This window comes from Mizuhopecten yessoensis, unplaced genomic scaffold, assembly GCF_002113885.1.
Source record: "Mizuhopecten yessoensis strain PY_sf001 unplaced genomic scaffold, ASM211388v2 scaffold716321, whole genome shotgun sequence".
Classification (NCBI taxonomy): Eukaryota; Metazoa; Mollusca; class Bivalvia; order Pectinida; family Pectinidae; genus Mizuhopecten; species Mizuhopecten yessoensis.
The window spans coordinates 550,022-574,208 of NW_018480058.1; the positions used below are offsets into that span (position 1 = coordinate 550,022).

At 35.5% G+C, this 24,187-nt stretch overlaps 2 protein-coding genes across 2 annotated transcripts; one reads left to right on the top strand and one right to left on the bottom strand.

Moving 5' to 3' along the window:
• Positions 1-291: 291 nt before the first annotated feature.
• LOC110443038 lies at positions 292-4,641 on the bottom strand. The gene is made up of 5 exons (XM_021486988.1): positions 4,535-4,641; positions 3,689-3,882; positions 2,156-2,301; positions 1,015-1,967; positions 292-468 (listed from the first exon to the last, which is right to left on the bottom strand). The coding sequence occupies exons 1-5, from the start codon at positions 4,631-4,633 to the stop codon at positions 421-423; spliced, it is 1,440 nt and encodes a 479-aa protein (XP_021342663.1). The 5' UTR covers positions 4,634-4,641; the 3' UTR covers positions 292-420.
• Positions 4,642-4,861: 220 nt separating this feature from the next.
• Positions 4,862-15,613, top strand: LOC110443039 (dephospho-CoA kinase domain-containing protein-like). The gene is made up of 4 exons (XM_021486989.1): positions 4,862-5,017; positions 7,799-8,002; positions 11,302-11,389; positions 12,156-15,613. Exons 1-4 carry the CDS (start codon positions 4,906-4,908, stop codon positions 12,430-12,432), a joined length of 681 nt encoding a protein of 226 aa, XP_021342664.1. The 5' UTR covers positions 4,862-4,905; the 3' UTR covers positions 12,433-15,613.
• The last annotated feature ends 8,574 nt before the right edge of the window (positions 15,614-24,187 follow it).

A 24,187-nucleotide genomic window follows, 5' to 3' on the forward strand; every position in this document is an offset into this window, starting at 1 on the left:
TCTCATATATCATAATCTGTTTATAATGTTTAACTTTATTTGATTCATAGCAACCAAAACGCATAAAGAGTATGTTTGGACTGCAGATGAACAAAAAACATGGGCAAAGGGAGGTAACAACTAGAACAAATATGTTCTTAGTATTTTTTGAGTGCATGTCTTCATGACTTCAGAATTGGAGCATTTTTTAAACAGTTCACCTAGATAAGCATGCAACAAGACAATTTTATACTGTTTGATACTTCAACTAACCAATATTACCCCTACAACAAAACAGGGAAGTACCTAAAAACCAGAAATATTTTTCAAAGACATTTTATTAATGTTCAAATAAATAAATAGAATTTAAAACAAGTGCTTGAATTAGCAAATAGTTAGCTGGACTTGCTTATAATATGATGTAACAAGGACCAGGTACTGTTAGCTGGATTTGGCTTTCTTTGCAATGCTTTTCTCTTCAGTAGTAATCTGTAAAAAGAAAAAAACACTTGTTAAAATAATACTAACATCTGTACAGCATCAATTTCATAATACTGATCATTGTAGGACAAAGAAGAAAACCAATTAACCAATGCATGTTTGTTATACGATTTCTGATAAAACATTTGATTTCTATGGTTTGTTATATGATTTCTGATAAAACATTTGATTTCTATGGCTAAGTGCAAGACACTGAAAATTCTCTGTACTGTATTAAAACAGCAGCAATAAGTAAAGGATAATTCACGAGTTTCGTTGGATCAGCCAGGGAGAGCAGTACCTGTCCAGGGTCCCGATACAGGGTGCTTACACTGACTGATCCAACCCCGAAGATGTTTAACTCCCTTTGATACATTTCTTTTCAGATATTTTTTTTAGATCGTTAACTGTTGAGCTTTAAAACAATAAAAAAAAGCTCAAAACATTCCTGTTCAATTTGTTCAAACTGATTGTCAAATGAACCAGAATACATAAAATTGTATATATAAAATGTAACACAAGAATGTATCTGTATTAGTCCAGTAAAAGACCTACCTCCGAGACCCGTTTTCTGATCTGGATCCTTGTTTTCTCCACCGACTCCTCTGTTTCTGTCGGTTTTCTTGGTTCCTGTACACCATCCTGACCCCGAGCCACGGGTCCCTGAATTTCTCCAAGTCTTAAAGCATTCTGTCGCAACTCTTTGTTGACCACATCCTTTGATGTATTAACTGAATTATTCACACTTTTCTTTGTTAATTTCATCATCTGTCGTGGTACAAACTTTGGGGGTGCCGTCTGAGGCTTGAATGTTCGGACAATAACACCAGCCTGCATTTTAACTTTAGAACTTATTTTTGCTTCCTGATCAGAGTCATGATTCTTGGAAGCTTCTTGTTTCAAATTTATGTCTGATTTATCTCCCTTTGATAAATTTCTTTTCATAAACATTTCTTTGAAATCACCATTAGTTTGAGGAATGCTCTTGGACATTCTGGCTGGGTTTTCTTCCCTTTGTTGTGTGTATGCATTCTGATTATAACTTTGTGTGTTGTCAGATTTTGTAGAAATCCTAGCATCATAATTGGGTGGGTACAATGAGTGAGCTGTCCTAACTCTTGCAAACTCATAACTCGATGCTGAATGATGAGAAATTCCTTCTCTGTTAGGCACCTCTTTAGGTGGAGGCGGGATCCAAATCTGTTTCTCCTCCTCCAATGGCGGAGCACCTGTTGTACATGGTAATGGTGGTACACGGGTATCAGACTGAGGAATGCTGTCAGCAGGCCTTTGTGTCTCTCTAGCTCTAGTTCTATTATGTTTGTCAATGTGACTAGGCAAATTTGAAGACTTACTAGCCTGGAATGACTTCATCTGAAATTGACCTTTATCACCAGACCACTGACTGTTTGACCTCTGACCCTGAGAACTTGAACTCTGACCTGATATAGCAGACTGTGACTGACTAGCCATCCTGTTGCTACCTCTGGATTTGCCAATCTCAGCCTCTGAAAAACAATAGTTTCAAAACAGGTGTTTAAAACATGATGATAGTTATACCTGTTCTATGATTGGTAGGTTTATATAAGAAAATGAAATAAAGTCTTATAGGGATCTCAAGCAGTTAATTATATAATTTCACAAAATGATCAGACAAGAACGTTATGGGTACATGTTGAAATTGATTAAGTTTTACCATTTTTCCTGATCCTTGCAGCGATGGATTTTCGCCGATCCTGAAGTTTCTGACGAGTTTCTTCTACACTTTCATACTCTGGTGCGTAACTAACATGCAAAATACCACTAAAAAATGACCAATCATCCAACTTTCTCCGGGCAATTCTGAAAGACATTAAACAATCATATTAATTAGTATATATTAACAAATAATAATAATTATTACTAACGATTAAAGTCAGTAGCAATTATTTCATAAATCTAGTACGTGTAATACCAACTATTTTTTAAAGTTAAGCCTTTTTGTTTTGAAATAGAACCTTTTCATCAATTTTCAGACAAATACAAATGATGATGTTTTTTTGTAAGTTGAATATAGAAGCGTTATTTCATGTTAATCTCTATTAACAAAATTTTCTGTGACTTCTGGAAGTGGAGGGGCAGGCCACAAGTATGTTTGTGCTCCAAACACTTGGGACCAGTATACAGTAAAGCAGTTAAATGTCAAAGTCCTCACTCTTTCATTTTTTCCCCATTTCAGGCATTTGTACACCAATCCATTAATTTCACAAAACCAGAAAAATAAATTGCCTCACTTAGTTCACTATTAAAGATTGAGAATCCGAACACTTACTAATAAAAAAACATACCGGGTCATAAAATCCCAATTCAATAATGTCATGCATTGGTGAAGAGAATTCTAATATTGATATTAAAAGTCATTTACATACGGTATATGGTAAAATAACTAAAAGAGTCAAAAAAGAAAATGTAGAAAAAATAATGTCTTTAACCATATCCTCAAAACACTTAAAACGGTCATCCTTGATACTCCAGGGGTATACACTCCATTATGCTCTCTGCACCCTTTGAATATATGTCATGATAAAATTGAAGGATGTGGATGAGACGAAGGAGATTAGTTTGATCCTCTTATGAACATCAAATGAACCTCACGTAACCCCCAAAATTACAGGATTTGTAATCTTAAAAGGACAGGTACATGTATCAGCCTATAGCGATTGGTCATTTGTTTTTTTACCTGAAACCAAAAAAAAAAAGGTAGCGGTGTGCTTTCAATTTTGATATGATTTATTCAAGGGGAACAGAGAGCGTAAGTGAGCGTAACCCCTGGAGTATTGAGGATGCAAATAGGTATATATCACATTTTTCATGGGACAGGGGTCAAAAAGTTCGGGGCATCAAAATTTTGTTTTAAAATATACACACATTATATAATGTCTCCCTTGACAAGGCTTTCTTTATCATATAATTGAATATGTTTTTATTTCACTGTTTCCTATGGACAGTTTTTGAACATTAGAAATCAAAAATAAATCATAAAAAATATAACTAAAATGCTTCTGGTGATAGGGTATGCAAAGACGTACATCTTGCCCCTTTCAAAATTCCTGCATCAACTCATGATCATATGATTACTCGGTCAATCTTATTAAGACAGAATGCTGTCCCTTCCCCACTCATTCCAACAATCATACACACTGAAATTTCTGTTCCACCTCAATTTGATTTACTTCCTTCACAACTGTACCTGGCTGCTTGGATTTTCTCAAATTTAATCAGGAATACATCAGTAAATTGGTCTGCTGTCGGATATTCATCTAGAGTTCTGTACTCTGCCACTGCACCATAAAGAGCAAATAACTTGACAAGCTCCTGTGTGGCTCCAACAGCTGATACGCCCTGCACCAAAAGGTAGCTTGATTCAAGGTTAATGGTGTACACCTGGAAATGAAGGATCCAAAAATATCTGAGATACAGTGCACAATTATGCATGTACATATAATGTTTATGTAAGTGACTTTCAAATAATATATATATAACATGTCAGTGGAAATTCTACTACATTTCAATTGATCATATTTACAGAGCTGCAGCCTTTACAGGCAATTCAAGACTAAAATTAAATGATGTTTGTTTGAAAAGTTTTGAAACACAATTTCTCTGCTGAAATGGTACTCCAATAATACAAGAGGCCAGTACTGGTACCATATACATTTTTATGTGGGTTATATATGACGACTGTGGCGCTTGTCAAAAGAGCCTTGTGTTAAACTTTTATCATTGTTTAATTGCTTAAAAGGGTGATTTTTCTTGCTGAATGTAGTCAGGTCATTTCGCCCTAAATTCGGTTAGCGGCGCCCTAAGTTTGTTTGCCGTAAATGTATTTTAGGGCGAAATTTGTTTTGGCCTTTTCAGATGTGTATGGTTTAAACATTCTTCTGTGAACGTTTTTTTGTAATAAATATTTAGGCAAAACCACCCTGGCCTAGGCGAACTGGATTTAGGGCGATATGACCATTTATTTTATCGTGTCTGCAACACGTTATTGAATTGTCAGTAAATCGGCCCTTGAATACTTGGGAAATCAAATTACTTTCACTGCTTTTGGGTATCTCCCCTCCCTATAGGTCGAACGCGTGGTACAATATTCCCCTCGGACGTGATGCTGTGGAACATTCATGGGGGCCGCCATCTTGTGGAGATGACATCAGTGTTTTACTTTACTAAAGTGATGTCCCAGACTATTATATTCAAAACCTATTCAACTAACAACCCTGCTCTTAAATAGCGTTGAAAATAAAAAAAAATGTTTTCTTATTTATAACTTAAGGTTGAATTATCGAGCATTATTTCTTTAAATTTAAAATTTAAATGATTCGATTATTATGATAATGCTGAATTCTCGGTTTTAGTACAACCTTGTTCCGGTTTCGGTTTGCTGTGGATGGTCCGGATCCTTACATCATGTTCCTTGTTGGTCTTACCGGCGGCATAGCCTCCGGCAAATCTTCCGTTTCCAAAACCTTGTCTGATCTTGGTTGTAAAGTTATTGATGCAGACAAACTCGCCCGGGAAGGTAAATGACAGTAACTTTTGTTTGAGTGTCGTTGAGTACGGATCCGGGTTGTTTCGCATGAGAAAAAACCCACACCTTACTCATACAATGTCTTTTTCTCATGACTATTTTTATAGACAGAAACAAATGCCTGTGGGTTCGTACCCGAGTCACATCGGAGATTCCACTGAGTATTATTATTATGGCAGATCCAGAGACCTCTCTGGTGGGGGGTTTCAAGTTGGGAAAACGGTGAAAATACATGATTTTTAAGGAAAATTCTCAGTTTTTTTCCCCCTGAAGCCCCAAAAAAACCCTCTTGATCCGCCACAGGATTATTACCTAAGCCCTACTGGGTTGTATCTACAGACAAGTTTTAAAATCTAGCTCTGCCCGAGCAATCACTGCTGGTGATCATGTACGTCTTGTACTAATAAATATATACAGGGAATATGTTCAAAGAGGTATCGATGTAACAGTAAAATGCAAATTCAATATATAATAAAACAATAAAACAGTCCTACTTACTAATCTAATTGAGCGCTCCTACTACTGATCGTCAGAGTGTGCGTATATACACACAAGGCCAATCGCTCGCTAATCTCTCACTTCCCTGCCACAGCAACACACATACAGGTCTTGACAACCCTTACTGGCGATAGCTTGGAGAGCTCAGTACGGCCGATGTCTCACTACAATGATAACTCAGCACCCCTACCTTAGTACACCTATACTGTACAATCTGTAGAACTCCTCTTGCTATATACCCTTGATTTATCCTGACCGAGTCACAGATCTCTTTATCTCGATCCCTATATCAATCTAACAAGCTCTCACAGTGCCGTCATGATTTATCATTGTAGCAAACCCGAAGCAACACGTTAGCTTGCCCTTGTAAGGTATGTTACTTTTGATTGAGCGATCGTGATGGGTAACAGACTTATTCAGACATACCCCATCATTGAAAGCTCACTCTCTAGTACAACTAACAAATGCAAGTAATGGTCTGCTCTCATGTAGCCTCCACCACAAAAAGAGGATGTAGCTGCCCGAGAGGCTGTGGGCGAGTCTCTATGGCTGAGGGGCGATGCACACCCTATTTTGACCGGCTAATATACCCATAAGCCCCGCCCCTACCTTTCAATCACCCAGCTCTACTCAAGGGCGTAAATAACATTGAGAATGCACCTGAACACGGCGGTTTACATATAAAAACAACTAGCTCGATAGGTTTTCATCACATTTGCATGGCACCAGATTTAAACTTACTGGTGTAAATTCCTCGCATGACTTACATTGTATTTTAGTGAGGCTGCGACCACGTTACAGTTTATATAGTGGTTTACATTATGCAGTTTGATCACAGACTCCCTCAGTAGTTTCAACACAAATATATCTTACCAGCCACATTACTAACAACCAATATCTTGGAACAGGAGAGGAAAAATGCACAGCCAGACCGATTCAAACTCTGGTCCCTCCGAAATCTTACCAATTGGGCTACCTGTCTGCAGGCAATTGACCCAGTCCAGCTCTGCACATTCCTCCCTAGCACCTTTAATAAACTCTTTGCAAGTCCAGTCATCCTTACCATCGCCATTCGGTACCAGTCAACCTGTAGTACACAGCGTATTAAGGATTTACGTTGTTTTGTACTGAGTATGTAACAGAGGTCATTATTTTTGTTTAATGCCTCTGCCATGAGTCTAACCCGGGACCTCGATCTCCCTTACCAATCTTCGGCTCTACCGAATGAGCTAAAGAGAAAATCTCCCTAGCCGAGCTGGTAGGAAGCGGCTAGTATTTTACCAGGGTCACATACTCCCCCTCCAGGAAAGAACCTGTCCCAAGTTTACTAGGCGTCAAAGCGATTAAATTCCTTTGCAAGTATCGCTGAGTATTTTGTCAAATCTCCCGGGTCCGTATATGGGCGCCAATGTAACAGAGGTCATTATTTTTTTTATGCTTCCAACAGGAGTAAAACCCGGGACCTCTGCCTTACTAGTCTTATGCTCTACTGAATGAGCTAAAGAGAAAATCACACTAGCCGTGCCAGTAGGAAGTGGCTAGTATTTTACCAGGGTGCCATGTATATATATATACATGTATCTCATAAATTTGTACCAAATACATGTACCTGCCCAAATCACCAAATTATTTTTCCATTAATTTATCGAGTAAATAAACAAGTTGTCTGTATACTGTTTTGATTGTTATTTTATGGTCGAAACATGTTAATGGATGTGACTGCACGTGTGCCGAATATCCAAGGTTTCTGTATGACTAACACTTGAAAAAGCATATTAAATGAAGCATGCATGTTGTGGAATATTAAATTAAATTAAAATATGTGTTGTATGGTTTATTACACATTGGTATGGAACAACTTAAGTCCTTGGTAGGGGTTGGCTGGTAAGGATTACTGGTGGTATAGAAACGCTAGATTTTAGTCTATGACCCTCAAGACATATGAAATGCTCGTGAAGGGATTTGTTTTCATTGTAATAATTTAGTTTGAAGCACCTCTGGGCCAAGAAAATTCAATGTTATAACAGTATTCCGTCTTTTCATATTGCAGAGTTATCTGCTCTTGTGAACAGGTATTGATTGTTACGTCGTTTGTTTGTGAGAGTAACGTCATCATTTTTTGAGAAAACAACGTAATTTTCTCACACAAACTAATGACGTAACAATCAATACCTGCTCACAAGAGCAGATAACTCTGCAACACGAAAAGACGAAATATCAGGCTGAAGATATGGAATAGCGTTTATTGTGTTCTCTCCCTTTTGTATTACCTAGTTGTTGCCCCTGGAGCCACAGCCTGGAAGAAAATCCGACAGCATTTTGGAGACGAGGTGTTTTTGGAAAATGGAGAAATCAATCGGGAAAAACTTGGAGAAATCATTTTTGCTGATACCCAGAAAAGGCGACTGTTGAATTCACTCACTCACCCAGAAATACATAAATTGATGCTAAGGAAAATCTTTCAGCTATTTATCACAGGTAATTGTTATTCTTCTTCTCACTTGTAAGTACCAGTGATTGTACAATATGCAACAAACTTTTGGTAAATAGATCAAGGAACTACATACTTAATTAGTATTGATTGCATCTCCCTTCCACAAGTGTTCTATTTCAGGAATGGCAACAGCTTCCTGAAAGTATCTTTCCTGATATCCTGAGAGAAAAAATATTTGAAAAAAAACAACATTTTAATACCCTGAAAGCTGTTATGTTAGGGATAAAACTGCACCTATCAGCTTATCAGGGTTCCAACCCTGTCATATGCTGTAGATAGGGTTTTTACAACATGAAGTTTATATTTACATCAAAGATTTTTTTATGTCCACTTTATTAACCAACTAAGATAAAATAGTGTTCACAGTACTATGAATGCAGAAAGTCATCACATAGCTTTATTCTGTTGCCATTTGATAATTCTAAACAAAAATTTGAATCAATCTCTAAAATGACAGCACTAACTAGTTTTGAAGTACAGTTCCATTGACAATACACACACAGCTTGTTAACAACGTATGTTTCTTGCTTAAAGCCTTTTAATTTGATATCTGGTAACTGTATATTTATGTGTCCATCTTTGATGGGGTGTATTATGGTTTGGGATTGGCTGGCTGGCTAGGTATCACCAACACTTTGTCTGGATCATAAAGTTCATACTATTCCACCCATGTTCACCAAACTTGCTATTTTTAGCTCACCTGGTCCGATGGACCAAGGTGAGCTTATGCCATACTGCAGCGTCCGTCGTCCTGCGTCAGTCGTCCGTCATCTGTCAACTTTACACTACGTATATACTAGTTATTAACCACTGAACGGATTTTAACAAAATTTGGTGTGGAGCATCCTTGGGTGAAAAAGACCAATTTTGTATCAATGGTGGGTGTGGCCCCCCAGGGGCCTGAGGGGCGGGGCCAAATAGGGGAAATATAGCAAATTCTTCTTTAAAATCCTTCTACTTCTGTAGGAGTGGAAGGATTTGTTCCATATTTGGTCAGAAGCATCCTTGGGGGAAGGGGAAGAAAGTTTGTATAAATGGTGGGTCTGACCCCCCTGGGGGCTGAGGGGCGGGGCCCAATAGGGGAAATGTAGCAAATTCTTTAAAATCCTTCTTCTTCTGTAGGAGTGGAAGGATTTGGTCCATATTTGGTGTGGAGCATCCTTGGATAAAGGGGAACCAATTTTGTATTAACCATGGGTTTGGCTCCCCAGGGGCCTGATGGGCGGAGCACAATAGGGGAAACATAGCAAGTTATTTTTTAAAATCCTTATTCTTCTGTAGGAATGAAAGGATTTGGTCTATATTTGGTGTGGAACATCCTTGGGTAAAGGGGAACAAATTTTGTATAAACGGTAGGTGTGGCCCCCCTGGGACCTGACGGGGGGGTGGGGGCCCAATAGGGGAAATAGACGTAAATCTTCAAAATCCTTTTTCTTCGGTAGGAATGACAGGATTTTGTCAATATTTTGTATGAAGCATTCTTGGGTGAAGGGGAACCAATTTTGTATAAACGGTGTGTCTGGCGCCCCCCCCCCCCCCCCCCCCCTGTAGGCAGAGAGGCGGGGCCCAATAAGGAAAATGGAGGTAAAACCTTTAAACTCCTTCTTCTACCATAGGGATTAAGGGATTTTATCCTTATTTAGTGTGGAGCATCCTTGGGTGATGGTGACTCAATTTTGTATAATTGGTGGGTATGACCCCCGTAGGGGAATAGAGGTGGGGCTCTGTTTGAAGTTTGTTCTCTATATCTCAAGTACTGGAAGGATCTTTCTGAAATTTCATATGTACTTACAGCACCTACAATGGAGTGCTATATCTTTACTTCATACCAATTACTTTAATTATATTCAGGTGAGCAATACAGGCCCTCTGGGCCTCTTGTTAGTTATTATACTAAAGTTTGTCCGAAGCATAAACTCTGTGCTATTCCTACAGTCACCAAACTTGGTATATAAATTATATATATAACTGTGTATCTCAGGAAGGCAGTTAAGTACTACTATGAATACTGGGCCTCATCTACCCCAGCTAGGGTATTGTAGCTATAGAAGGCAGTGTGTGGCATACATATATACATTGTATACTAAAATAGGGTAGTGTGCCCTAGCTGCTACATGTATATACAGGACTATGGCCTTTTCATATGCCCGTCAAATTTGACAGAAGTATTATGGTATGGGGTTGTCCGTTCGTCGTAAACTTTTATTTGTCCGGAAATCTCCTCCTACATTTTTTGACCGATCTCTTTGACACTTGGTATACATTATAATCATGATATGAAGTTGTGTCTCCCATAAAAGAATTTTGTTTCGACAATTTTTCTAAAAGTTATTGCCCTTTGTTCATTTTAGTAAAAAAAAATTGTCCGGAAATCTCCTCCTACTTTTTTTGAAGGATTTCTTGGAAACTTAGGAGGCTAAATAATCATGATATGTTGTTGTGTTTCCTTGAAAAGAATTTTTATTCAACAATTTTTGCAAAAGTTATTGCACTTTGTTCATTTCAGTATTTGATTTTTTGTCCGGAGATCTTCCTATTTTTTGTGACGGATTTCTTTGAAACTTGGGATACATTATAGTCACGATATGAAGTTGTGTCCTGCTTAAAAGAATTTTGATTTGACGATTTTTGCAAAAGTTATGGCCCTTTATTCATTTCAGTATTTGATTTTTTATCCAGAGATTTTCTCATACATTTTTTATAGCATGTCAACTAACCACTCTTAGAATGATGCAGATCTTATTTCAATGTAAGAAAGGATATAACACTATATGGCATTCGACGGGCGTATATTGTTCCGCCCCACTGTACTCTGGTTTCATATCTGATGCCAAAGATTTTTGACAGCATAGCTTGCTTATTATTTCTCCTATGACATACAACTGTACCTTCTAAAAAGTTACAAATATCTAGAGGAATCAGAGTGTCATCTACTAGAGTGTGGTGTCATGTCCCACTATATACAGAGTTAAGGCCCTTTGTTCATTCCAAATTAACAGGAGCAACTTCCTTGGTAAATGTACATGTATTTAACCTAGGCTACATTCATCAAACTTGTTATTTCCACATATCACAGAAATACTTGCATTTAGATATCTATCTATTATTTGTATTTACTTGGTATGCTTACTTGTCATGGAATTTTCATGAGGCTACAAAAGGAATTGTTAATATAGGAGAGGAGGATTTTAAAGCTGCCTATAGTAGCATTCACAAATTTGGAATTTGTAGAGCTCGCAAATGTACTTCTGGGATGTTTTGACAGGTTTAAATACATTTACAGGTCATGCATATGCTGTTCTGGATATTCCTTTGCTGTTTGAGACAGGAAAAGTCCTACCCTACGTAACATACACTGTAGTTGTCAATTGGTAAGTACTGTCGCTGTGATAGGTAATTATATAATCCAACATCAGAAACAAACATTTTCAGTACTAGCTAGACCAGTTGATGGGAGTCACATCTTCTACAAATATGTTTAATTGTAGGTTAGTTAAATGAAAATGCATAACTGGCTGGTTCTACCGACTCAGCTCGGGACATATGTTCTCTAGCTCATTCTGTAGAGCATAGGGCAACAGTAAATCAGAGGTTGACTCCTAGCAGAGACAGTGAACAAATAATTACCTCTGTTACATTGGTGCCAATGTAAGGACCCGAAAAATATGGACAAATATATTTAGTGATACTTTCATAAGAATTGCTATGACCCCTAGAAAACTTGGGACAAGTTCTTTTCGGGAGGGGGAGTATGTCACACTGGTAAAATACTTGCTTCTTGCTACTGACGTGGCTAGGGAGATTTCTCTCAAGCTGATTCAGTAGAGCGTAAAGGCTAGTAACCATGAGGTCCTGGGTTCGACTCCTAGCAGAGGCATTGAACACATTATGACCTCTAGATTTGTAAAATTACACAACAAGATTATCTAAAATGAAATTAATGTTCAATACACTGACCCAGTATAGTTCTCAATAGGTTGACACAGCGCCTTGTTTTAACATTAAGTTATTTCGAGAGCTATATATGTGTAATGTCTCTTCACAGTTGTTTGTGTCTTATGCTTCATAGTATAAAAGTATTGTCAGTTAATTTCAGCATTGACTGAAACTATTCAATATCATCATTTAACATTTCAGCTCGGAGGATCAACAATTAGAACGGCTGATGAAAAGAAATAAACTGACAGAAGAGGAAGCCAGAGGCAGAATAGAAGCTCAAATGCCATTGGCTCAAAAAGTAAAAGCTGCCACCTATGTTGTTGACAATAGCGGAAGTTTGATATCAACTGAAAAGCAGGTGCGTGGTTTGCACAGGGATTTACAAAGGAGTAAAGCACACTGGAGACTCAGACTTGTACTGTCATCAGTTTTCATTGTTTCACTTGGAGTTATATTTCTTGTATTTAATTACTAATATTAGGTTGTGGATATTGTATTTATAATTATCACAGAGGACATCAATATCTGCAGCCAAGCAACATTATGTCATATAAAATATTATTTCTCTGATAGGTTCTCCTCACAGAAAGTCATTAGTATGTAGTCTGGTAGTGATACCAGACTAGTGCTAAAACTGGATTCATCACATTCCGTGAATATTATAAACCACAAAAATAATCATCCACATTTTCTCATGCTGGTGATTAATACAAAGTGACCCAGTGTTCAATTATAATGGCCTTCTAATTGAAATTGTATAACTAAATACAGAAGGTATATACAGAAAGGCCACAAATCAGGGATTACTGTATCTATGTACATGTATCAAGTGTCATGGTTGTGATTATAATGTGTCTAGTGTCTTAAGGAAATTACAATAATGTGTCTAATGTGTCAGATGTCTTTGGGACATTACAATAATGTGTCTTAATGTATCAGGTGTCTTTAGGGCATTACAATAATGTTTCTAATGTATCGGGTATCTATAGGGCATTACAGTAATGTGTCGGGTGTCTTTGAGACATTACAATAATATGTCTAATGTATCAGGTGTCTTTAAGGACATTAAAATAATGTGTCTAATGTATCAGGTGTCTTTGGGACATTACAGTAATGTGTCTAATGTATCTGGTGTCTTTGGGACATTACAGTAATGTGTCAATGTATCAGGTCTCTTAGGGACATTGCAGTAATGTGTCTAATGTATTAGGTGTCTTTGAGACATTACAATAATGTCAATGTATCAGGTCTCTTAGGGACATTGCAGTAATGTGTCTAATGTATCAGGTGTCTTTGAGACATTACAATAATGTCAATGTATCAGGTGTCTTTTGAACATTACATTAATGTGTCTAATGTATCAGGTGTCTTTGGGACATTACAATAATGGATCTAATGTATCAGATGTCTTTGGGACATTACAATAATGTGTCTAATGTGTCAGGTGTCTTTGGGACATTACAATAATGTGTCTAATGTGTCAGGAGTCTTTGGGACATTACAATAATGTGTCTAATGTGTCAGGTGTCTTTGGGACATTACAATAATGTGTCTAATGTGTCAGGTGTCTTTGGGACATTACAATAATGTGTCTAATGTGTCAGGAGTCTTTGGGACATTACAATAATGTGTCTAATGTGTCAGGTGTCTTTGGGACATTACAATAATGTGTCTAATGTGTCAGGAGTCTTTGGGACATTACAATAATGTGTCTAATGTGTCAGGTGTCTTTGGGACATTACAATAATGTGTCTAATATGTCAGGTGTCTTTGGGACATTACAATAATGTGTCTAATGTGTCAGGAGTCTTTGAGACATTACAGTAATGTGTCTAATGTGTCAGGTCTCTTTTGGACATTACAATAATGTGTCTAATGTGTCGGGAGTCTTTGGGACATTACAATAATGCGTCTAATGTGTCAGGAGTCTTTGGGACATTACAATAATGTGTCTAATATATCAGGTGTCTTTGGGACATTACAATAACGGATCTAATGTATCTGGTGTCTTTGGGACATTACAGTAATGTGTCTAATGTGTCAAAAGTCTTTGGGACATTACAATAATGTGTCTAATGTATCTGGTGTCTTTGGGACATTACAATAACGGATCTAATGTATCAGGTGTCTTTGGGACATTACAGTAATGTGTCTAATGTATCTGGTGTCTTTGGGACATTACAATAATGTGTGTAATGTATCAGGTGTCTTTGGGACATTACAATAATGTGTCTAATGCATCTGGTGTCTTTGGGACATTACAATAATGTGTGTAATGTATCAGGTGTCTTTGGGACATTACAATAATGTGTCTAATATACCAGGTGTCTTTGGGACATTACAATAATGTGTCTAATATACCAGGTGTCTTTGGGACATTACAATAATGTGTCTAATGTATCAAGTGTCTTTGGGACATTACAATAATGTGTCTAATATACCAGGTGTCTTTGGGACATTACAATAATGTGTCTAATGTATCAGGTGTCTTTGGGACATTACAATAATGTGTCTAATGTATGTGGTGTCTTTGGGACATTACAATAATGTGTCTAATGTATCTGGTCTCTTAGGGACATTTGGCAGCATATTTTAGACTGAACTTTATAAAATGTGTAAAATATGGATTTGTTTTTATTATAAATTCTCTATCTTTGAAATTGAGGACTCCTCACCTGGAGATGTTAAAATATTTTGGGCAAACCTGCACTTAAATTTCTTTAAATTTACCAAATTTGAAACATTTTAAGAAGAACCTACAAATCTTTCTTGTCTGTTAGGAACAGTTTACCAGTCAATATTTAATTTTCAGGAAATTTATGTGTATGTGTCGTTAAACTATTCAGTTTTTATCAATATTTTCTTCCTAGAACCTGGTGACAAGTTATACATTGTATATGTGATGCACAAGCTGTAGATTGTTATTGATGTAAGCTCTTTGTTTTGTTCTACATACTATTTTATGTGATAATGTTACAGAAGTCCTAATGACCAAGTCCCATGTGACCTATCGACACCACCTTTTGTCCCTTGTCATGTGTCTGTTAACAGTCCACATTTTGGACTATTGTTAAATATTTGAACCAATTACAAAAGAATTTAGTAGGAAAAGACAATTCAATCAAAAAAGTAAATCATATGGATCTTACCCTGTAACACTGTGTGGGAAGGACATTAACCCATTCACCACTGTAGACCATAATGGACTCATCCAGATTAATGCATGGTAGAGTTTACTCAAGTTATATATAATTACATACTGTAGGGGTGAAAGTGTTAAAGAGTCAAATTGGCTAAAATTTCAAATATCATCTTCAGACCACAATTTTGCTAGAATTAAATTCTCTGAATGGATGGAAAGGTCCCTATGTGCTATATCAAACTTGTGGATTTCATACGCTGGATCAGCCAATTCCCTTGGGGAGATGGTAAAGTTGGCTATACTTCATTTAGGGAAAGTCGCTTTTTGTCATAGTTCGGTTTCATCGGTTTCTTCTAGTTCACACTTGGTTGCAATATCATAATCATGTAAGAAAAGTTTGGATGGTATGGAAATTAAAACCCTAACAAGCTTTTTCTGATATATTATAACATACTTGTCAACTCCCGATTTTGGACCTTAAAATTGAGCATTTTCAATCAGTGAATTTGTTAAACTATTCCTATATTCTAACATCTAATGATTTCATCTGAAAGAACAGCTCAAAAGATGTGTTGTTTTCCCCCAGGGTGTATACATACACATATTTTATTTGAGTTTTAATTCTAAGCACACGTGATATCCATAATGGAAGTTTCAGAAAGTTGGCAAGTATGTTAATTAGAATTAGGGAAACTTAATTGTAATCCCGCAATAAGTAGCAGCTTTTACCGGGTACACTGGAGATTGGAGAAGACATATCTAGGCTTTTTTCTATTTTCTGACATTTGCAACATATTTGTGGATCCCCAGCATAATTTTTGCCGAATCCCAACTTTGCTTTACATGTTCTATTTTTTTTTGCTTTGTTGCATCACTGCAGTCAATTACAATTGTATTGAAATTCTGACTGCAGACTCGGGTGACAGATATAGTGAAGTTTATGGAGAATACCTAAAGAGATGCTATTTTTTTACCAAAATGAACAACCTTCCACCAATAAAACATTTTTTATTCTCAAATTATTATTGTAACCTAACCAAATACTGTACATCGGACACTTTTGTCCAGTCAAACTTTCGTCCTACGCTGAAAAAATCGAATTTGCCCAGTGTTAATTTGGCCCTTTACATCTGACAAGTATCTTATTTTATTACATTATTGTATACTAATGTTTGCTGTAATGATAAATTTGCACTCATTGCAGAGGGTGAAAAGACGAAAATTAAAATGCAGCAAAAATGTTCCGGTATTCAGTATCATGTTATTTTTATATTTCCATTGTATATTTTTGATAAAGAAAGCAATAAAATTATAACAAAAAAGTACTGCGTTATTAAAAATATGTTTTATTGTTAAACCATCTCATGGGTCACAAAATTTCTCTTCAGAACGACTTTTTATCATTCAGTGAATTAACCACAGGCATTTGCATTTGGTATATGTAAATACCATCCTCGATATCCAGGGGTTTTGCTCAAGTACGCTCTCTGCACCCCTGGAATATGTCATAGTAAAATTGAAGGCACAAAGATAGTTATTTGATTGGGCTCGGGTGAAAAAACCCTGAATCTTTGGGATTTTTAATTTTCAATTTTTACAGTTACAGGACCGTGAGATTCTTTTGATATACATCAAAGGATCGAACTAGTCTTGTCTCATCAACAAGGAGGTGCACACTGAGCCTTCAATTTTGCTACGACATATTCCAGGGGTGCAGGCAGCATAAGTGAGTGTAACCCCTGGAGTATCTACATGTATGTGTAAAATAATGAAACATAGTATGGAAGGGATAGCCTATTTCATATTTTTACACATATACACTGTATATATTTCATATATATAGTGTAGAGGCCTGTTAATAAACAAGTAAAAAGTGTTTTTACACTTTCATAGATGACATTGATATCAAGACCATCTTTGTCATGATTGAAATTAAATGACTCTAGAATAAAAGAAACAGAACTACATTAAGTCATCCTTACATCAGTGAGGTAAGTTAAACTGGAACACAACATGATCTCAATTCCATTTTACAGCATATTATTTACAAAGTCCAAAATCTTTTTTATATGAGGTATTAATTCAATAAGGTTTCTTCAAATTATTATCAAATGATTGAGAAGTTCACATCTAATTTTAATCAGAAGGGACAGTTTGAAGCTCGAGGTAGTTATTTTGGAAAAACAATTCACAATCAAATCAAATATCCTCGTCTGCATATTTCTGTTGAAAAATTGCTATTTCATGGAATCTGGAATCTTACATACAAGGTATCATTTCTGCAAACTTAATTAACACACGGTGAAATTTCTGGAAAATTACAAACAAGGTAATTAAAATATCTAGAAAACTTTCTACTGCTTTATGAAATCTGAAAACTTATAAAATACAGTATTATATAAAATATAAAATACAGAATTATATAAAATATAAAATACAGTATTATATAAAATAAAGCATTATGTATGGAAACTAAAAACATTTGTACAAGGTATCACGTATGCAAAGTTGCATATGAGGTGATTATGCATCATGTCTGGAAATTTACACAATGTCTCATGTCTGCAAAATAGCAAACAAAGTATATGTGTGTAACATTTCTGGAAATATTTGTTATATTACATCCTGTTAAAAATATCAAAAAAATACCAAAATGGTTACATGGAAAACTACATAACATTGTATGTATGCAGAATAGTGCTTGTACTATCCAGTGGTACTCTACAATGGAAGTTTCATCTAAATCTAATAAATCTTTCAAAAAACATCTGGAAACCATCAGTAATTGAAATGAGATAACACCAGCCTCATTTGGCCAAATCAAACTTGAGTGACAACAGTATTATCAAAACTGATGGTGCAATCAAATTATGTCCAGAAACAATATAAATCAGCCCATCAAATTATGTCCAGAAACAATATAAATCAGTCAATCAAATTGTGTCCAGAAACAATATAAATCAGCCCATCAAATTATGTCCAGAAACAATATAAATCAGTCATTCAAATTGTGTCCAGAAACAATATAAATCAGCCATCAAATTGTGTCCAGAAACAATATAAATCAGCCAATCGAATTGTGTCCAGAAACATATAAATCATCCAATCAAATTGTGTCCAGAAACAATATAAATCAGCCATCAAATTGTGTCCAGAAACAATATAAATCAGCCAATCGAATTGTGTCCAGAAACATATAAATCATGCAATCAAATTGTGTCCAGAAACAATATAAATCAGCCATCAAATTGTGTCCAGAAACAATATAAATCAGCCAATCGAATTGTGTCCAGAAACATATAAATCATCCAATCAAATTGTGTCCAGAAACAATATAAATCAGCCATCAAATTGTGTCCAGAAACAATATAAATCAGCCAATCGAATTGTGTCCAGAAACATATAAATCATCCAATCAAATTGTGTCCAGAAACAATATAAATCAGCCATCAAATTGTGTCCAGAAACAATATAAATCAGCCAATCGAATTGTGTCCAGAAACATATAAATCATCCAATCAAATTGTGTCCAGAAACAATATAAATCAGCCCATCAAATTATGTCCAGAAACAATATAAATCAGTCAATCAAATTGTGTCCAGAAACAATATAAATCAGCCAATCAAATTGTGTCCAGAAACAATATAAATCAGTCAATCAAATTGTGTCCAGAAACAATATAAATCAGCCAATCAAATTGTGTCCAGAAACAATATAAATCAGCCCATCAAATTATGTCCAGAAACAATATAAATCAGTCAATCAAATTGTGTCCAGAAACAATATAAATCAGCCAATCAAATTGTGTCCAGAAACAATATAAATCAGCCCATCAAATTATGTCCAGAAACAATATAAATCAGTCAATCAAATTGTGTCCAGAAACAATATAAATCAGCCAATCAAATTGTGTCCAGAAACAATATAAATCAGTCAATCAAATTGTGTCCAGAAACAATATAAATCAGCCAATCAAATTGTGTCCAGAAACAATATAAATCAGTCAATCAAATTGTGTCCAGAAACAATATAAATCAGCCAATCAAATTGTGTCCAGAAACAATATAAATCAGTCAATCAAATTGTGTCCAGAAACAATATAAATCAGCCAATCAAATTGTGTCCAGAAACAATATAAATCAGTCAATCAAATTGTGTCCAGAAACAATATAAATCAGCCAATCAAATTGTGTCCAGAAACAATATAAATCAGTCAATCAAATTGTGTCCAGAAACAATATAAATCAGCCAATCAAATTGTGTCCAGAAACAATATAAATCAGTCAATCAAATTGTGTCCAGAAACAATATAAATCAGCCAATCAAATTGTGTCCAGAAACAATATAAATCAGTCAATCAAATTGTGTCCAGAAACAATATAAATCAGCCAATCAAATTGTGTCCAGAAACAATATAAATCAGCCAATCAAATTGTGTCCAGAAACAATATAAATCAGCCAATCAAATTGTGTCCAGAAACAATATAAATCAGCCAATCAAATTGTGTCCAGAAACAATATAAATCAGCCAATCAAATTGTGTCCAGAAACAATATAAATCAGCCAATCAAATTATACCCAGAAACAATTTAAATTAGCCAATCAAATTATGTCCAGAAACAATATAAATCAGCCAATCAAATTATGTCCAGAAATAATATAAATCAGCCAATCAAATTATGCCTAGAAACAATATAAATCAGCCAATCCAATTATGTCCAGAAACAATATAAATCAGCCAATCCAATTATGTCCAGAAACAATATAAATCAGCCAATCAAATAATGTCCAGAAACAATATAAATTAGCCAATCAAATTATGTCCGAAAACAATATAAATCAGCCAATCAATTTGTGTCCAGAAACAATATAAATCAGCCAATCAAATTGTGTCCAGAAACAATATAAATCAGCCAATCAAATTGCAACAGCCTCATCAAATATGTGTTAATTTATCCTGGCATCAAACTTGGAATTTGGCAAGGAAGTTGCAGCACTGTAGACCGAAATGGACTCATCCAGACCAATGCATGGTACAGTTTACTAAAGTTACACTGTGGTGAAAGGATTAACAGACAAGTTTGTTCGAATCTAATAATTCATTCACTTATATTGTCTAGAAATTATATCAACGAATCTGATAATCGCAATCGCCTCATTAAATATTTGCAAATTTGGACTGACATCAAAATTGAACAAGAAACTTTGGCAGCATCAGATGGCAGATTTCTGACTTAAGCAGAGTATCAACCTTGAGTAAAGGACAAAAGTTAATATACCAGGCGAGTTTTTACCTAACTACAATACTTTCCTCGTGTACAAGTTGCACTGAATGCATGCTCTATACCGGGAAATGTTCTGCCGCAGTCATAATTTCACCTTTTTCACCCTCTGCAATGAGGGCAAACTAATCATAACAGCGAAAATTGCTACATAACATACCATACATAGGAATTACATATTAAGGGCAAAATTTACGATGGGTGAAGAGATCTTACCAGTGAAGAATGAATAGTTGAATGGGCTAAAATTCCCCGGTATACAGTATTACAGTATTTACTATTCCTAGTACTCCTGGACCATGTTACCTAAAAAAAAACTTTGGCAGTAACATCAATATATATATATTTGTCATGCATTTTGATTTCTTTAATTACATCTGCAATCTATTAAAAACAACCAGAAACAAAATGTCATCATAATAAAAAGATAAATCACAATATTACTTTCAACTTGAGACGGACAGTTTCAGACAGAACTTCTACAACCCATGTCTTACAACGTTTACATGAATAAGCACTTTGTGCGTCTTACCTATTATCCTTTATCAAATGTTCTTTAGATAAGGAGTATATCTACTTAGTGCTAGAAATAAATCAGTGCATCTGAGAAAGCATGAAAGGTGCTAAAAAAGGTTGATTTTGTACATTTACATTGAGAACTGCTTTCAGGCGGGGTTGATGGTGACTATTTTAGAATATTTTAAAATCAGAGAATTATCAAAATCCGCATTTATTCAAATAAGTGTACATAGGAATTATGTTGGTATCAACTATGTTGTCATTATAATGTCAACACGAGGTCCGATACATTTGTAACAGAACTAGACTGGGTCAATGGCTAGCTAAAGCGTCCGTCTAGAGTTCGGATGGTCCCGAGTTCGAGTTGCATTTCTCGTTGTCCTGTTACATTTGGCGCCCATGTTTGATGCTCAGCCAACCCCAGGTATAGTGGCAATGTCATAGAATATACATATCTAATTACCTGATTAAAACTTACATTTTATGTCAATGCTGTCATAAATATATGATTATGTTTTTTAACACAAACCAACAAGAGGCCCAAGAGGGCCTGTATCGCTCACCTGAATATTTAAGCAGTCATAGCAAAATATTCTCATTAAATATTCTATTGCACTAAAAATATTTCCCTCGCAAACTTTGTTGGCTCCATCTGTTGAAACTACCAGCAAAATATTATTATAAGATTCTATGCTTTTTGATTCTTCTTCAGAAGTTGCTGACATATTTTTCCCTGTGATCTTGTAAGTAGGTCAATGTCATTTGCCTTCTCAAATTGGTTAGCTCTATTCCAAAAAGCTACCAGCCAAATCTTATGAATCCATTCCTTTTAGTTCTCAAGAACAAATCCATTAAAATGTTGTTGACCTCTGTGACCTCTAAAGTAGGTTGAGGTCATTTTCATTTGCAAACTTTGGTGAGCTCTATCCCGGGAAGTCACCAGCCAAATATTATAATTTTATGCCTTTTAATTCTTCAGAAGAAGCTGTTTGAACTGTTTGACATATTTGAACGCTGTGACCTTGAAAGTAGGTCAAGGTCATTTTCATTCGCAAACTTTGTTTGGCTCTTTCCCAGGAAGCCACCTGCCAAATATTAAGATTTTATAACTACCAGTTCTTCAGAAGAAGTCGTTTAAAGTGTTTGACATATCTGCCTCATGTGACCTTAAAAGAAGGTCAAGGTCATTTTCATTCTCAAACTTTGTTCGGCTCTTTCCTAGGAAGCTACAAGCCAAATATAGAGATTATATACCTTTCAGTTCTTCAGAAGAAGTCGTTTGAAGTGTCTGACACATTTGACTCCTGTGACCTTGAAAGAAGGTCAAGGTCATTTTCATTCTCAAACTTTGTCGGGCTCTATCCAAGGAAGCCATCAATCAAAAATACAGATTCTATACCTTTCAGTTCTTCAGAAGAAGTCATTTGAAGCTTTTGACATATATGACCCCTGTGACCTTGAAAGTAGGTCAAACTAGTTTTCATTCTCAAACTTTGTTTGGCTCTATCCCAGGAAGCCACCAGCCAAATATAAAGATTATATACCTTTCAGTTCTTCAGAAGAAGTCATTTAAAGTGTTTGACACATTTGACCCCTGTGACCTTGAAAGTAGGTCAAGGTCATTTTCATTCTCAAACTTTTTTGGGCTCTATCCAAGGAAGCCATCAGCCAAATATGAAGATTCTATACCTTTTAGTTCTTTAGAAGAAGTCGTTTGAAGTTTTTGACATATTTGACCCCTGTGATCTTGAAAACAGGTCAAGGTCATTTTCGTTCTCAAACTTTGTATGGCTCCTACCAACGAAGCTTTCAGCCAAATATCATGACTCTAGGCCTGTCCGTTCTTCACAAGAAGTTGTTTAAAGGAAAAGTTGACGGACGAGGACGGACGACGGACGCCGCGCCACGGTATAAGCTCACTTGGCACTTTGTGCTAGGTGAGCTAATAAATTGTTACACTTGGAATGAGAATGACTGTACACAAGCAGAGCTAGTTTACAGTTACTGCAGTGCAATGTAGTGGCTTTGAAGTATACCGGCATTGTAATTTCTGTGAAAGACAACGTGTAAAGTTATACTTCATTAAGTACTGTACATGTACTGCAATAGAGTTCATTACATCATAAATGTATACATGTCCTGTTCATTACATCATATGTATACATGTAATGTTCATTACATCATAAATGTAACCATGTAATGTGTATTACATCATAAATGTATACATGTAATGCTCATTACATCATAAATGTATACATGTAATGTGTATTACATCATAAATGTATACATGTAATGTTCATTATATCATAAATGTATACATGTCATGTTCATTATATCATAAATGTATACATGTAATGTTCATTACTGATGTTTATATCACATCAAATTTACCATCACAAATATCTATAACTATTTCTTATGTGCTTCAACAATAAATTAACATCTCCTGTACCACTCAATGTCAAAAAATCTTGCAATAAGACAAATATCAGTCATGTTCTTAAGACAAATAACAATCATGTTCTTAAGACAAATATCAGTCATGTTGTTTATCATGTGCTGATACATGATATTTATAAACAATGAGCTCTACATTTAACATTGAAATGCATGGAATGTTTTAAGAAGGTGGGAATAACATCAAAGAAGAAATGTCGTCACCAGCCAATGTTGGTAAAACCTGTGTACATGTACAACAAAACTGGCATCAAATCATACTTGCCAACTTTTTGAAATTTCCACGGAGGAGATTATATGTTCAGAATAAAAAGCATAAATAAAATGTGTGTATGTACACAGTAGGGACAAATATCACTTCTAAATGGCATTTTGTAGCTGTTCTTTCAGATAAAGTAGTTAGATCTTAGAAAACAGGAATGGTTCAGCAAACTCACCGGTTGAACATGCTCAATTTCAGGGTCCAAAATCGGGAGTCTCCCTCCTTAATAGGGAGAGATGGCAAGTATGTAAAATGGTATAATTCATTGTACATGTACATTACATGATGGCTATGCCATTGACATGTCAACTATTTCTGTGGGAGTTTATAATTTTCCCACTTGTAAGGTGATAACAATTAAAAGAAAAGAAAAAAAACATCAATCAATAATGTAAAATTGCAAAATTCAAATCATAATTCAAACTAAAATAAAACATAATTTAATCACAAAAAATACACCAAATCTCCCATTACCCTCTCCCGCCTGAAAAAATAAAATATTTCAACCATTTTCTTACAAAACTCTCAAATTAATCTTTGATTTTTGTCCTTTGTAGAATTAATAAA

What these genes read in the sequence shown, in the direction of transcription:
- LOC110443038 (XM_021486988.1), bottom strand. Translation starts at nt 4,633, where the DNA reads ATGGCGGCCCCCATGAATGTTCCACAGCATCACGTCCGAGGGGAATAT. An exon ending in TGCAAGGATCAGGAAAAATG is followed by an intron (nt 1,968 to 2,155) that starts GTAAAACTTAAT and finishes ATTGTTTTTCAG; the next exon opens with AGGCTGAGATTGGCAAATCC. An exon ending in TCAGAAAACGGGTCTCGGAG is followed by an intron (nt 469 to 1,014) that starts GTAGGTCTTTTA and finishes TTCTTTTTACAG; the next exon opens with ATTACTACTGAAGAGAAAAG.
- LOC110443039 (XM_021486989.1), top strand. Translation starts at nt 4,906, where the DNA reads ATGTTCCTTGTTGGTCTTACCGGCGGCATAGCCTCCGGCAAATCTTCC. An exon ending in AGACAAACTCGCCCGGGAAG is followed by an intron (nt 5,018 to 7,798) that starts GTAAATGACAGT and finishes TGTATTACCTAG; the next exon opens with TTGTTGCCCCTGGAGCCACA. An exon ending in TACACTGTAGTTGTCAATTG is followed by an intron (nt 11,390 to 12,155) that starts GTAAGTACTGTC and finishes TTAACATTTCAG; the next exon opens with CTCGGAGGATCAACAATTAG.